Here is a 16,231-nt window from a genome sequence, read left to right as displayed (position 1 = left end):
GAACCGTTGAAACGTCCATTTAAATCTTCACGAGCGGAATGGATTGCTTGATGGATTGCCAGGGTTTCGTTTTGAGTGTTTGAGTAAACAAGCGTCTGGGGTATCAATGAATCATGTATGATTGTTTTTGGAGCAAAAAAACGCCGGATGTCGCAGCCGGGTTTCGAAGGGAATTTGAGAGGCATTCGAATTAGTCTGATTTCCGGTCTAACCAGCTCACCCTCGAGCTTCACAACGTCCCCTTCTTTCCATTTCAAGTTGGCCATGATTTGCTGAACAGCCTCTGGTCGACAGGTAGCGGACAAGAGAAGGACCAGCACATTGCTTGAAGTCAATCGGAGATGAAGATTACCGTAAGAAGGGCGAAAAACTGCCCGATCCTGAGTTCGAAGATGCACCGACGAATGACGAGCCGCACGAGACTTCACCAGTCTGTAAGGTGGAGTGATATCTCCACCTTCACTGAGTCGAAGTTTGGCACAGCTCTCGAAAGAGCGAGGGTTTATCTAAACCCCTTGTATCAATTCTAGTCCAGCACTTGAGAGAATCAGAAACCAGTAGAACAAATAGAGATAATAAAAGATGAGAGAAACCACGAAGGAAAAAAGGAAAACGGTAAGGGGGGAAGAACCAAATCTATCTACTTGAAACCCTCTATCTAAACCCATACCCTAACTTGTAACCCATAATGTAATATTCTACTTCCACCCTTACACAGTCCCCATTCGTAAACCATATGTGCTTCATCAATCACCATTAAAATTAATCTTCTTTGAAAGTCATTTGAGAAAAATACAGAACGAAATAGTAGATTGTTGAGATACACCTCAGGACTCTACCCAAATTACACAGACACGTCAGTTTGACGAAAATAACAAATGTCAATAAAGCTTACACTGCAAAAATAATGTATTTTTCCCAGGTGAAAAATGATTGACATTAATGCACAAAATGATTAATAATGCAGAATTAATGCAGAAAAATGCAGAATTAATGCAGAATTAATGCATTTTTAATCATTTTGTGAAATAAATGTAATCATTTTTCACCTCGGAAAAATACATTATATTCGCAGTGTTAGGCTCACCATGTAAACAAACTGGTAAACTCCATTCTTTATATCATCGAAATTCTTCTTGGTTGCGTTTTCTGCATTGCAATTGATAGCGGATATGCCTCTCGCAATCTTGCTAGCAATCTACAGGCCACCAAATCAGGATGAGATAAAATTTGATTCATCGCATCAATCTCCGCTGAACAACGTACCTGGTTGTTGCCTAGCGAATCCAGAGGGACAATTGTCAAAACAATGTATTTTGGCTTGTTTGGATGCAATGCCGCGTAAACCTCAGCAATTCGCGACTTTCCGAAGCCAGTGCCCGCCCGTAGAAAAGTATTTCTCTTATTAACTAGCGCAACAACTGATTCAATTTGAGGTTCTCGACCTGGTTGATCAAACATTGAGATAAATTTATTTGAAACGACGTTTGTCTGATATTCCTTCGTATTATTAACTAGCGTTGATGGAACCTCCGGCTTGGTCAATTCCCTGTCCTTACTTTGCCAAATCGCGGGTGTAGTTTTGATTGGACTGGAATTGGAGGTCTTTGAATTCGAGCGAGTAAGCATTTTGAAGGTAATAAGTGGAGAGTATTGAGATATGAGATTCGACAAGTGGCAGCCAAGAGAACTTCTGGTGGTACCCCGAGAGGCTAGCAGGATACCACTCTGACCACACGTGCTGTGCTTTTGGTTATGGCTTTACACAAAAGCCATTACTTACATTTTTCTCCATTGTTCCATATGTAGCTCGGTGAATAACCGAGGAATCTCGACAATTCCTGTTGTACATTATGGCGCAAGGCTCAGCGCATATGCTTACGAAGCGGCGTAAAATGTTCCTCGGTGAGCTAACGGGAATGGGAAAAACAAGATTTCCTCTGCGAAGGATTTCTTACCCCTCAGGCCAAAAACCCGAGATTAGATGTAAGTCCCTCATGCTGAGACATGCGGATTCAACTTGCTTGAATGACAGCTGTCTCAGCATCGAGGGACTTAGTTAAGTTAGGGAGTGTAGTTATATCAAATCATCTAGTTTAGGTATCTGAAACAATTGGTATTTGATATGATGCCCAGATATGTTCTCAGAGTCAGTGAAGGATTTACAAAGCTCACATATTGTCTGCTCTTAATAAGTTCTTGTCTTTCATTAATTTTTGTTGTGCCCAGTCTTCTTTTATTTCATCTCATCTCTCTATATCACATTCAACCAATATTTATCTCATTGCTGAATTTACCTATCAAAAATTTCTAAAGCTTATAAAACTACAAGATCAACAAACACTCTTGTTGAACATAACAAACTGCAGGAGGGGACAGCTATCTATCTTTTGTTATAAGGTAAGATAGATATCTGGTGGTTGTCATGAACATACAAAACATATGCAGTAATCTTTCTTTTATTCTATCAGTAGATATCAGTAGGGATCATCTACTAACCCTAGGTTACTTACATTCACCCAGTTCATTGTATTGGCAAGGTGGCTAGGAAATCCAGTATCAGCAAATCAGATGCACAGATCAGTAGTGATATCTTTTTACGACATAATATTAGTGGAAAAAATAAAAAATGTGGTAGTTCATTCTATCTAGGTATTGAAATCACAGGAACCAATCATCATCATCAACAACCAAGGCAGTGTTAGAGATGCTGGAAAATGGGTCAAATGCAAAATTGGTGCAAAAATGAAGCTTTATGTGCTAGATTTGCAGATGACCATGACACTAACATATGTTGGCAGAAAAATTGAATCTCTCAAATGAAGACTCTGATCACTTAGCTAAGAATGATGATTGGCCAACAAAATTGGAGTGGACAAAGGGTCCAAAATAGGAGAAGATGGAAATCAAACAGGGCTTTAGGCATTTATTATACTTGGTTTTTTGTTGATTTTTGCAGTTTAAATTTTTCAACCTCTTGGAACAAAAGGTTCTTTTTTTATCAATTTACCAATGGGCGTTTTCAATATGCTTTACAAAATGCTGTGGGATTGGGCAAGGAGACATTATTGTGTTCTTCTTTTTCATTCTGGAAAAGTCAAATTGGGACGATTTGGTCAAAGTGAACAAAGTCACATGATTCATCACATATGTGATTTAATGATTGAATGTTGTGTGATGAGATTCACAACTTCAAGATCTCAATAAATTTTCAAATTACAAGAGCTTCATTCATGACTCGTAACTATTCTAAAGAAAGAAAGTAACATGAGATTGGATTTGGATATGAGATAGATCCAGCTAAATCCAATAAAACATGCTATCCAGACTGTTTGGATTCCTATGGAGGCAGAAATTATAATGAGTGAGATTGGCGGATACCGAAGTGAGCAAAGATGTGGTGTACGTTTCAAGATGTATGGTTCTAAGGGTGAGGATGTATGTGATATGACAGGTCCAAGCTCGCCTCTGAAGCGCGTTGGTTGATCGATCAGCCAGAATTCAAAAAATACCAACCAAGTTCTTCCCAAATCAAACCAACCATATCTCAAAGAAACACCCTTCTTTTGATATCCCTCACTCACTACTCAATCTCAATCTTGTACAAATAGTATCGGTCTTGGAATCGCAGCTGAGGGTACTTTTACCTCCCCATCGATAGCACTTGTGCACTTCACTTTGTCACTTGAATTCAGTCCTCAAGATGCCACCCAAGAACAGGGATTTCTCAGGTTATCAAGTGAGTTTATTTGATCTTGTTTTTGGATATTTCAACCTAAAGCACCATCAATTCTGACCAAGTTTCTATTTTTCAGTATGCGGCGATGTCATCGCTCGTATTGACAGCCGACCGATCAAAGATTCCACGACGAGATAATGAGCCAACGGGTGAACCTGAAACTTTAGTGGGTCGGATAGATCCCAAATCGATGGGATCTCGAGCCTTCAAGGAGTCAGTTAATTTGAAGCAAGATATTTCAAAGAAGAAATCAAAACATGCAGCAAATCATGACGAGCGACCTCGAAAGGTAACTGAAGCAAGCGGAAGGAGGTACGGTGATGTGATCGAAGCTATACAAGAGATTGAAGGATTGAATTATAAACCTCGAACAAGTGAAACAAAACAAATCTATGAAATCTTGCTTTCGACTGTTCATCTCACACTAGGTGATCAACCTAATGACATTATCCGATCAGCAGCCGATATGACCATTGAGACTCTGAAGAACGATAATGAATATCCAAAAGATCTCGACAAGAAGCGTGCAATTGAAGAATTTCTCGGAATCATTCCAAATGAGAAATTCAACGAGCTCAGCAATCTTTGCAAGAAACTTACTGATTATGGGGGAGAAGACGCCGATCAGCAGGGATCTGGCGAGGGAGGAGAAGATGGTGAAGGAAAAACAAGGGCGAATGAGCTAGACGATGATAACAACGGAGTTGCGGTCGTATTCGAGGATGACGAGGGTGCTGAAGATAGTGATGAAGATGAATTTGAAATCAGGGATGAAGAGAACAGCGAAGAAGAAAGTGGCGACGATGATGAGCGTGATGAAGACGACGATGATCGTGATCCTAATCCAATCGATGCTGATGAACAAATTACCATTGGACCCGACACGACCAAGAACGCCCAAACCGGTCTCAGAACCAAGAAATCTAAGCAAGAACTCACAATTCACGATATCGATGGATTTTGGCTTCAACGGCTTATCGGTTCACATTTTCTTGACCCTATCGAGGCCGAAGCTAAGACGAAGGAGGCCATCAATCTTCTCTCTGCCGACAACTCTAGCCTACGGGACCTCGAGAACAGTTTGGTCGATCTGTTTGATTACGATAAATTTGAGCTAGTGTCGATCTTGACAAAAAACCGTGATATCATCGTCTGGGGAACTAAATGGTCTCGTAGTGATGAGGACGAGAAGGTCAATTTGGCAGTTGTGATGCGAGAAAAGGGAGTTGGATGGATCGTAAAAGCGCTGACTACTGGTCGAGGCATCGTTAATCCTCAATTGCAAGCCACAAATGAGCCTAGCAAGATGGACATCGACAGCGATGAATCAAAATCTGCATTCCCCACCAAGGCCAACCTGATCCCCAACTCATTTCTCCCTAACCCTAAGAAGGTTGTTGATCTCAATTCGATGAAGTTTAATCAAGGCTCGCGTACTATGACCAACAAAAAATGTAAATTGCCAGAAGGTTCTCATAAAGTTCAACCTACTGGAAAAGGTTATGAAGAGATTCGTGTACCGGCACCTCAAAAAGCGATTGTCAGTAGTGAAGATTTGGTGAAGATTTCGGAATTGCCATCTTGGTGTAGAGAAGCTTTCAAAGGGGCTACCAGTCTGAACCGTGTTCAGAGCAAAACTTTTCCTATCGCGTTTGGTCAAGATGATCCAATTCTATTGTGCGCTCCTACAGGGGCTGGTAAAGTGAGTCATTTTTCCTCGTTTGATGCTATTCTGGCTAGCTGATGTCTTGTGGTATTTCTCGTGACCTCTTTTTGATAGACAAATGTAGCAATGTTGACTGTTCTGAACGAGATTGCAAAGCACCGAAATGAATCTACGGGTGAAATCGATTTTGCTTCGATCAAGATCATCTATGTAGCACCAATGAAGGCTTTAGTTCAAGAGATGGTTGGCAATTTTTCAAGTCGACTGAAATACCTTGGTATCCAGGTTGGGGAGTTGACTGGTGATCGACAAATGACAAAGGACCAAATCTCGATGACTCAGATTATCGTCACTACTCCTGAAAAATGGGATGTCATCACTCGTAAAAGCACGGATACCAGTTACACTAATTTGGTCGGATTGATCATCATTGATGAGATTCATCTCTTGCACGACGAGCGTGGTCCTGTTCTTGAAGCTTTGGTATCACGGACGATTCGTAGAATGGAACAAAATCACGAATATGTTCGACTAGTCGGCTTGTCAGCTACCTTACCCAACTATCTAGATGTCGCTAAATTCTTACGCGTCAATCCCAAGAAAGGACTATTCTTTTTCGACAGTTCATATCGACCTTGTCCATTGCAATTAGAGTTCATTGGTATCACCGAGAAGAAGGCGATTAAACGTTTACAACTGACGAATGAAATTTGTTATGACAAGGTCATAAATCAACTAGACGACAAGCAACAGATCATCATTTTTGTTCATTCCCGAAAAGAGACCGCTCGGACAGCACAGCAATTGAAGGAAACGGCAATCGAACGTGAAGAGATTGGGAAATTTATGTCTGGTGGCCTGGCCACTCGGGAAATTTTGATGGAGTCAACTGAGCACGTACAAAACCCACAGCTCAAAGATATCCTCCAATTTGGTATTGGTATTCATCATGCAGGACTGGCAAGAGTCGATCGTAGACTTGTGGAAGAGCTATTTGCAGATGGACACCTTCAGGTCTTAGTATCGACTGCTACTTTGGCTTGGGGAGTCAACCTACCCGCCCATGCTGTCATCATCAAAGGTACTCAAATTTACAACCCGGAGAAAGGTAGATGGGTGGAATTATCGCCCCAGGATGTCCTCCAGATGTTAGGTAGAGCAGGAAGGCCTCAATATGACACGATGGGTGAAGGTATCATCATTACCAACCATTCTGAACTTCAATTCCACTTGTCGATAGTCACAAGTCAGCTGGTAAGTAATTCCGCCCAATGAAGGTTCACGTACTAGCACAGTTGTTAACGGTTTATCCTCTTTACCCATCTCGTTGCTTTTGTCTTCTTCAGCCTATAGAGTCTCAACTGATTAACAAGCTGGCAGACAATCTCAATGCCGAAATCGTCCTCGGTACCATACGTAATCGGGATGAAGCCGCACAGTGGTTAGGATACACCTATTGGTTCCAACGCGCCCTCGAAAATCCATCGCTCTATGGAATCCAATACGAATCAAGTGATCCACTGCTACTTCAAAAGCGATCTGACATTGTTCATACCGCATTTTGCATGTTAGACAAAAGTGGTTTGATCAAATATGAACGGAGGACTGGTTTGATTACTTCGACTGAACTTGGCAAGATTGCGAGTCATTATTATATCACGAATTCTTCGATGGCCACCTACAATCAGCATCTTCGACCTACAATGACGCTTATTGAACTCTTCAGGTAAAGTTTTTTGTCTCCATTTCTAATCCAAACCATAGACGTCTGATGATGATGTTCAATAGGGTGTTTGCGGCGAGTGATGAATTCAAATACGTACCGACGCGCGCTGAAGAAAAACAGGAACTTGCTAAGTTACTCGAGAAAGTTCCGATCCCTGTGAAGGAGTCGGTCGATGACCCTAGTGCAAAGATCAATGTACTTTTACAAGCATACATCTCGCGGCTCACTTTGGAAGGATTCGCTCTGATGTCAGATATGGTATATGTAACTCAATCAGCCGGTCGGATCTTGAGGGCGTTATTCGAAATCTGCTTGAAACGTGGTTGGGCTCGATTGACTCATTCAGCCTTGGATCTCTGCAAGATGGTAGAGAAAAGAATGTGGACCTCGATGACACCTTTACGCCAGTTTCCTTCTTGTTCGGCTGATATCATCAAACGTGCTGAACGTAAAGACTTTCCTTGGTATCGATTCTTTGATCTCGAACCCCAAGAACTCGGTGAATTGATGGGTAATCCAAAGTTGGGTAAAACTATTCACAAATATGTTCATCAGTTTCCCAAGTTGGAACTTCAGGCGCTTGTTCAACCGATCACTCGAACGATGCTACGAATCGAGCTTACTATCACCCCAGATTTCATCTGGGATCAGGCTGTTCACGGCACAGCTGAAACGTTTTGGATCATGGTAGAAGATGTGGATGGGGAACTAGTACTGTTCACCGATCAATTCTTGTTGCGAGAGCGATACGCAACAGATGAACATTTCGTCACGTTTTATGCGCCTATGTTGGATCCACTACCACCAAACTATTTCATTTCAGTCGTGTCAGATCGGTGGTTGCATGCCGGAACCCGATTGCCATTATCATTCAAGCATTTGATTCTACCCGAAAAGTTTTCATTACCCACGCCACTTCTTGACCTTCAACCATTACCTGTGTCTGCACTACATCATAAAGCATACGAAGCCATATATCTGAAACAAGGTCTCAAGAATTTCAACAAGATCCAGACCCAAGTCTTTCAAGCTCTATATACTAGCAGCGATAACGTATTGATTTGTTCACCAACCGGTAGTGGGAAGACAATATGTGCCGAATTTGCACTACTCCGACTTTGGTCCCAACCTGAATGGTCAAGATGTGTATGTATAGAGCCATACCAGGAAATAGTTGATGCTAGGGTCAAAGAATGGAGAGACAAGTTTGGGCCACTCGGCAAAGTCATTGAGCCCCTTACTGGTGAATTGACTCGTGACGTCGAGCTCACTGCAAGTGACGGGAGCAAGGCTGGACAAGCCAGGATTGATGTGATCATCTGTACGCCTACGCAATGGGATCTTGTCTCACGACGATGGAAACAACGGAAGATGGTCGAACGTACTGGCTTATTGATCGCTGATGAGATACATCTAATCGGATCCGAGATTGGGCCTACTTACGAAGTTATCGTCTCACGAGCACGTTATGTGACCGCTCAAAGCGATATCAGCAAAACGCGGATTGTTGCACTTGGCTGTCCTTTGGCGAACGCTAGAGATTTGGGAGATTGGATGGGAGCTACTGCGCAGACCATCTTTAACTTTTCACCCGGGTCGCGCCCATTGCCGCTCGAGGTACATCTTCAATCATTCAATGTACCTCACTTTCCATCCTTGATGATCCAGATGGCCAAGCCTGCGTATTTATCAATTCTCGAGTATGCCAATGAGAAGCCAGTAATTGCCTTCGTACCTTCACGAAAGCAGTGTCGACTTACAGCGTCTGACTTACTGATCTATGCTCTATCTGATGAGAATCCAACACGATTCTTGAATATCGAGAAAGAAGATCTTCAACCTCATCTTGCTCATATCACGGATCAAAATTTGAAAGAAACTTTAGAAAGCGGTATTGGATATTATCATGAGGCCATGTCAAAGTCTGACAAATTAATTGTACAGAAGCTTTTCGAAGTTGGGGCAATCCAGGTCGTTGTAGCGTCAAAAGATACTGCTTGGAATATTCCAATGACTGCCTATATGGTGATCATTATGGGTGTACAAAACTACGAGGGTAAAGAGCATCGTTATGTGGATTACTCGTTTCCGGATATCTTGCAAATGATGGGCCGAGCATGTCGACCAAATGAAGATACATCTAGCCGATGCGTACTGATGTGTCAACATATTCGAAAAGAGTAAGCTATTGAAATTCAAAGACTTGGATTTGAACTTATAAACTGATTTAACTATTTACAGCTTCTTCAAGAAGTTTTTGAATGAAGGTTTGCCAATCGAATCACATCTTCATTTGTCCCTACACGATCACTTCAACGCAGAAATTGTATCAAAAACAATCGAGTAAGCTTCTTCAACGAGTTTGTGCTCTCTCAGTCCTTTTTATTAGAGTACAATCTGATTATCTTTCTTTGTACCTTACTTTTCATAGGAACAAACAAGACGCTGTGGACTGGTGTACTTGGCAGTGGTTTTATCGTCGCTTGGTGGCCAATCCGAATTATTACAATATGCAAGCCACTGACCATCGCCATCTGGTCAGTTCTTTCTATTCTGGTGATGATCATTCTGCTTTCGAGATCTGACCCTTCCCTTTTTCTCTGACAGAGCGACCACCTTTCTGAATTGGTGGAATCTACTCTGAGCGATCTTCAAAGCTCAAATTGCATCACTATTGAAGATGAAATGGACACTAGTCCACTCCCCTTGGGAATTGTTGCTGCTTATTATAACGTCAACTACATCACAGCTGATGTATTTAGTATGAGTTTGACAGAGAAGACCAAACTGAAGGGTATCCTTGAAATCATATCTGCTGCTCAAGAATTCGAGTCTGTTCCACTTCGACACGGAGAAGAATCATTATTGAAGAAGGTATACGATCGAGTTCCGGTGAAAGTGGCGAAAGCGGAATACTTATCGCCTCACTTTAAAACAAATATTTTACTTCAAGCTCATTTCAGTCGATTAACTTTACCTTCAGATTTGATGTTGGATCAAATTGAAATTTTACGAAAAGTTCCAAATCTCATTTCCGCTGCTGTTGATGTACTCAGTTCACAAGAGTGTCTCAACACGACTGTTGCTATGGAGTTCTTCCAAATGATCGTACAAGCTGTATGGAATCATGATAGTCCGTAAGTGACCTGTGCTCAGTCTTTTTTCGAAAAGAAGTTTTCCGCTTACTATAAATGATGCCTATAGTCTAAAACAGATTCCTGGATTCACGACTGAAGTCATCCAGAGATGTATAGAGGCTGATGTAACTCAAGTCACTGACATCATGGAGTAAGTTACCAGCAAATATCCAGCCACTAGAGCTTCTGAACTGACATGATTTGATATGTTCAGATTGGAGGACGATCAGCGTAACGAATTACTAAGAATGGATAATAAACAATTAGCTAAAGTAGCTCAATTTGTCAACTCACATCCATCTATTGAAATGGGTTACGAAATCGAAGATGAAGATGGACTAACAACCAATACACCCATCACCTTAAAAGTATCATTAACAACTGATGAAGATGAAGATGAGAAAAGACCAGTAGCAGGCAATGGAGTGATTGCACCATTCTATCCTACTGCTAAACAAGATTGTTGGTGGTTAATTGTGGAAGATCCGAAGAGTAAGAAATTATTGGGTCTCAAAAAAGTAACGGGTGTCACGCCTTTACCTACTAAAATCGAATTCACTGTACCTAATGCTGGTAAACATGAATTGAAACTTGATCTGATTTCAGAGTATGTACCCATTCGAAACATGTTCTTTACGACACTCGTTTTTTCCCAAAGACTGACGAAGTATACTTATGTTTTCTTTGTAGCTCATATATTGGTGTTGATCAGGAATTGAAGATTGAATTAAATGTAGCAGAAGGAGATGATGATGATTCAGACGAAGATGATTCAGATGAAGAGATGGAAGATGGACAGGCATAACTTAAAACTTAAAGTGACCAGACAGAAAAGAGAGAGAGGCAAGATTTTTGAAAAGAAGAAATAAAGTACTAGGTTGTATGTGTAGAATTACATTGAATTCAGAAATCTTTTGATGCTCAATCTTTTTTTTGGAAGACTAGCTACTTTATTATCATTTCAACAAAAGGAGAGGGGTAATAAGATTGTGCATATGATGAATGGTAGATGTAATGTTAGTGAACCATGTGAAGAATATATATAGCCTGGTTCATCTCTAGGATCTTCCTTGTGCCATACTATGTGAGTTGGTCTTCAATTTCTCACATAAAGGTAAAAAGAATCAAGAATGGAAAATCCAAGTCACTCAATCATCATATAATCAATGAGGTATTGACTTACAATCTTGGATGTGTGCTGCCAACAAATGAGAAAGACATCATATATGGTGTACAGATATTGATGATGTTTTCAACCATTCTGGTCTTGAATGAGTTGATAATTCAAAGATGAAGTTCTGTCCCTCCTGATTTCTCCCTGCCCTTGGAACAACTCCTTATGATATGATACCTCATACTATAAAATCAGGTAGAAAGATTTGAAATTTGAACAAATTACAAAACATAGCCTAGGCAAAGTATGCAGAAGGAAACTTGAAAGATGTAAGAGTATTATGGAGAAAGGGAAAGCACAATCAACATTGCACATCACAATATTTGAAGATCAGCTGCTGATACTGAACACCATCCTAAGCACACAACAAAGATGACACATAAAATTTACTATATTTCTCCTGAGTCCTAAGACATCATTATTCTTTCTACCTTGTTCCTACTTACACATTTTGTAATACTCAAGTCTCTTCTTTGCTATCAGTAGCTTTATGAGTGAAAATAAGTGATTGGAGGATTCTTAATTTGTATGTTCCTGATCTATTGTACAATGCCAAATATGTGAGATGCACTTGTTTTTGTCCTAGGGGTACTTCTCAAATTTGATATGTGGCATGTCTGTGCTGGCTAATCTTATGTGCACTGTTTGCATTACCCCATTGTTTGAATATGATCTTGGGTGTACCCATTCTAATGAATCTAGCCTTCTCACCCTATCTCAAGCATTGGGTCTGCTTTCTTTTCTAAACAGATGAGGTGTGGTGGTGGGGAAACAATAGACAATCATGTCAATAATCAACAATAATTCTGAGCTTGAGGAAAGACACATTTACAGAATACAAAGTAGAAGCCGGGCATGTGCCTGGCTTCGTGCCCAGATTTTTTTTGGCAGTAAATTTGAATTCTGGGCCCGGACTTTTGCCCAGAAAATCAAAATTTACTGCCAAAATAATTCCGGGCATGAAGCCAGGCACATGCCCGGATTCTACTCTGTATCCCGCAATTGCATTTTACACAAAATTATCCTGGGTAAGTGAAGACTCTGCCCCTGTTACACTCCATTTCTATATGCAACATAATCAACTTGAGATCTGGTGGAAGAGATAGGATTTTTTCCACATTCATGATATGTAGACCAATGTGTCACAGTATTAGATGATCATACATGTGACAGCCCCCAGGCTTCATCTCCAAAAAATGCACAATGATCAGGGGGAATTGACCAATGTGTTTTGGGCACCATCACCAACATTGCACAGCTGTTGTGTTATGTGAAAAAACACTTTCACCAGGGATAATGTTGCATCTAATATTGAGATGTGAAAGATGTGTTGATCAGAGTCACAAAGTGCTCACACATCCACAGTCACTGTGGTATGCCTGCTGCCATATGTGAACTTCATGAAATCAAACCACACATCACTTGCATGTTGATGTGTCAAAATTTCCTGAATACTTACTGTGAAGGGATATTAAATTGGTAGGATGCACAATCTGACCAGAATCTGCTTGAATAATCTGACCTCAAGGGCCTGTTGGCTTGAGCAAATCTTGGTCAGACCTTGCACTCTGTAAAATTCAAAGTGCCTGTTCTGTCCAATGTATTTTGATTTCTGCACTTTAACATCTATAGGTCAGGCATTCTGATTGGAATTTTCTTGAGAAAACATGTTCACTTATTCTCAGATCTACACAAAAGCATGTGCTTAACCTTCCACTTCCTTAAAATGAACCAGCCCCTACCAACACAAAAGACCTGGTCACTATGTAACTGGTGCCTAGGAACTAGGATACTACTGTCACCATGTCAGTATCCATGTAGCATGTCAAGGTGCACATATGGAGATTTTGGAGACAAATTTGAAATATTTTGTTTTGCTTTGGACTGAGAATCAGATTGTTGTTGAACCCCCTTTGTGAATGAACATTTGGTGACAGGATTTACAGGATCCTTTGTCAGCAGCTGGGTTAAACTGAGTGTCAATGTCTCAATTGACAAGGGGAAGACATGTCTATTATGGAGACGTCTTTGCAGGGCCTTTTGAGTGTCTATGAAATGTCTTTTTTGTGCGCACATCAACATGATACAAGGATAAAGATATAGTGTGTTGTGGTATTCATTATACCACATGGCTCTTTATCTTGTATGTGTTGTGTGTGCTTTTCCATTTTTGTTTGTTCAATGTATATGTGGCCATGTGTGCTTTGTGTTTCAAGTGTCATCATTTCATCATCAAGATGTCAATTATATTCATCTTGTCAAGGAGTTCTGGTTGTATTGCTAGAAAATCATTTAGATCAAGTTATTTATCAAATTAATGATCAAGATCAAGTCCTGAAGAAGAATGTGGCAAGAGATTGACAGAGAGGTTGTTATGAAACTGTGAGATCTGTATCCTTGTAGCACATCAACATCCACTCACAAAGGACTTTTGATAGACACTCAAAAGACTCTGCAAGGACATCTCCACAACAAGTATGTCTTCCCCTTGTCAATTGAGATGTTGAGACTGTTCAATCTGTCAGATCAGGGAGAGATACAGTTTGGAACTGAACCCATCGAAGTATCTCAAATCCCGCAAGTAGAGTCAAGTTAACTCACCTTTCACCCAAGAAGAATTAGAATATCTTGGATGAAGAAGGGAGACTCTATCCACTGCTCTTTGGTGTTTTACATAAATGTGCTAAGCGGTATTTAGGTTAATAACAATGACAAATTACAGTAAACATGACATATGAGAGACACAGATGTAATATCAATAGTAAACAAGAAATGAAATATAACACAATAGTAAGTTCAATTATGTGAAATATAAATAAACAGAAATGACACTACACTTTGACAGACACTCAGTTGACCCCAGCTGCTGACATAGGATCCCACAAATTCTATCCCCAAATGTTCATTCACACAGGGGGCTCAACAACAATCTCAGTCTATGTCCAACCAAAAGACTTTCAAGTTTGTCTCCAAAATCTCTGTGTGTGTACCATGACATGCTACAAGGATCCTGACATGGAGCTATAACAATTTAGGGAGTACATGAGTACATTAATTTCCTTACATACTTTACTATTTGGAAATAGGTGGCATGTGACCCAAGATTTTGTCTTGTTTATTATGTTTTCATATATGGGGGACCTTTAGCTGTTTCCACTCAGATTTCTTTTCCTCATTGGAAAGACATCTGTCAGTGTTTATTTCTCATCAAATCCTACGACAAACGTCACTCTAACAAATCCTTTTCTATGTCATCCTCATTCAATAGTTTTATTCCTACTTATTAGTCTCAAACATATTTTGCCCACAATCCTTGTTGGTTCACATAAGGGTTTCAGCTATACTATACCCAGTATAATATCCTTGTACCAAATATACCTGGAAAAGTGTCACACATGTTTTCCATGACTTTTCCAACTATACTGCTTCAGTATATCTGAGTATTTATGGGATACAGTCGAACCCGCGCAATTGCATACCCGCGCAACTGCATAATCAGCCTTTTTGCACAGGCCAGGACTTCCCCCGACTTGGTGCGGGCTAAAAATTGGATTTATTGCATAATTTTGTCAAAAATGATAATGCATAAGTCAAAACCCAAAAAAAACAGGTCTTGGAAGCCCAATTGCATAGCTTTTACTCAAAATACAGGATAAAAAGTACATAATTAGGCATAAACCTTGAGCCCTAAGTCTTAAAGCCTAGCTCATAACCTGCAAAAATGCATAATGTTATGTATTTTGGCCTATTTCCGCATATATGCATAACTTTATGCATTTTAAGCTATCCTGTATTTTACCTCACTTTGCATAACCCATGAAATTGCATAGGCCGGATGTTCCCCCCAAATTATGCAATTGCGCGGGTTCGACTGTATAAAGTAAAAACCCGGAATTAATTCCCAGCTTTTTTTCCCAGTTTTTTTGGCTGTAGCATCAATATGGGACAACTGGGAAAACTGATTCTACAGCCAAAAAAAACTGGGAAAAAACCGCATTTGATTCCGGGTTTCTACTTTGTATCCCACAATTGTCTATCTATACTATACTAAGTATAGTTCAAGTACAATATAATTGGACTATACCATATCAAGTATAGTCAAGTATAGCATAGTATAGTATCGTTGCAGCCTTGCTTTACACACAGGTTTGTTTTTTTACAGTCGATTGCAGAAAGCTTGGAAACTTTTGCCCGCCAAACTTGGGCAAATTGGCGTGGAATTCTTTCCAAGCTTTGTGAAATTGACTGTACACTTGTCTATATTTTTGTCTTGACTAACTCAAGTGTATGTGTGTTTTACTGCCATGTGTGCAGGTTTGTCCTTTAGCTCTTTGAAGCTCTTTTTAGGCTTGTTGCTGTTTTACTCATCCAAACCTGATTACCCCAGGTTCTGTTTTCTTCATCAGAAAGAAATCTTCAGCTTTTTTTACTTATCAGTCTCAAACATCTTTTGCCCACGGCCGTTCCTTCCTGCACAGGTTTGTCTTGACTCTTAAAAGCTCTTTTTAGGCTTGTTGCCATTTTACTCGCCTGTACCTGATTACCCCTGGTCTTTTCGCTCTGCAAAGCTCTTTTTAGGCGTGTTGCAATTCTTCTCACCTGAACCTGAACACCCCGGATTTTCGAGTTTGATATCTTTGTGAACTTGTCATCTACAGCAGCTGGATCTCTATCTGAGCAACCGGTTTACTGGCCCCACAAACTTTTGTATACTTTAACCATGTATTCGAGCTTACAACATGCGCAATATAGATCATCACGACAAATCGACATCACAAGATCAACCGCA

At 40.4% G+C, this 16,231-nt stretch overlaps 1 protein-coding gene across 1 annotated transcript; it reads left to right on the top strand.

The window, feature by feature from the left end:
• Window positions 1–3,703: 3,703 nt before the first annotated feature.
• Window positions 3,704–11,330, top strand: MELLADRAFT_115274 (uncharacterized protein; the record flags this gene model as incomplete). The annotated part of the gene is made up of 11 exons (XM_007405185.1): window positions 3,704–3,739; window positions 3,816–5,441; window positions 5,520–6,659; window positions 6,752–7,131; window positions 7,194–9,311; window positions 9,373–9,474; window positions 9,563–9,668; window positions 9,739–10,268; window positions 10,336–10,419; window positions 10,483–10,875; window positions 10,959–11,330. The coding sequence occupies 11 exons, from the start codon at window positions 3,704–3,706 to the stop codon at window positions 11,071–11,073; spliced, it is 6,630 nt and encodes a 2,209-aa protein (XP_007405247.1).
• Window positions 11,331–16,231: the final 4,901 nt, after the last annotated feature.

Source organism: Melampsora larici-populina (assembly GCF_000204055.1).
Source record: "Melampsora larici-populina 98AG31 unplaced genomic scaffold MELLAscaffold_3, whole genome shotgun sequence".
Classification (NCBI taxonomy): Eukaryota; Fungi; Basidiomycota; class Pucciniomycetes; order Pucciniales; family Melampsoraceae; genus Melampsora; species Melampsora laricis-populina.
The sequence above is the reverse complement of the archived record's forward strand: the minus strand, read 5'-3'. Positions and strand labels throughout refer to the sequence as shown.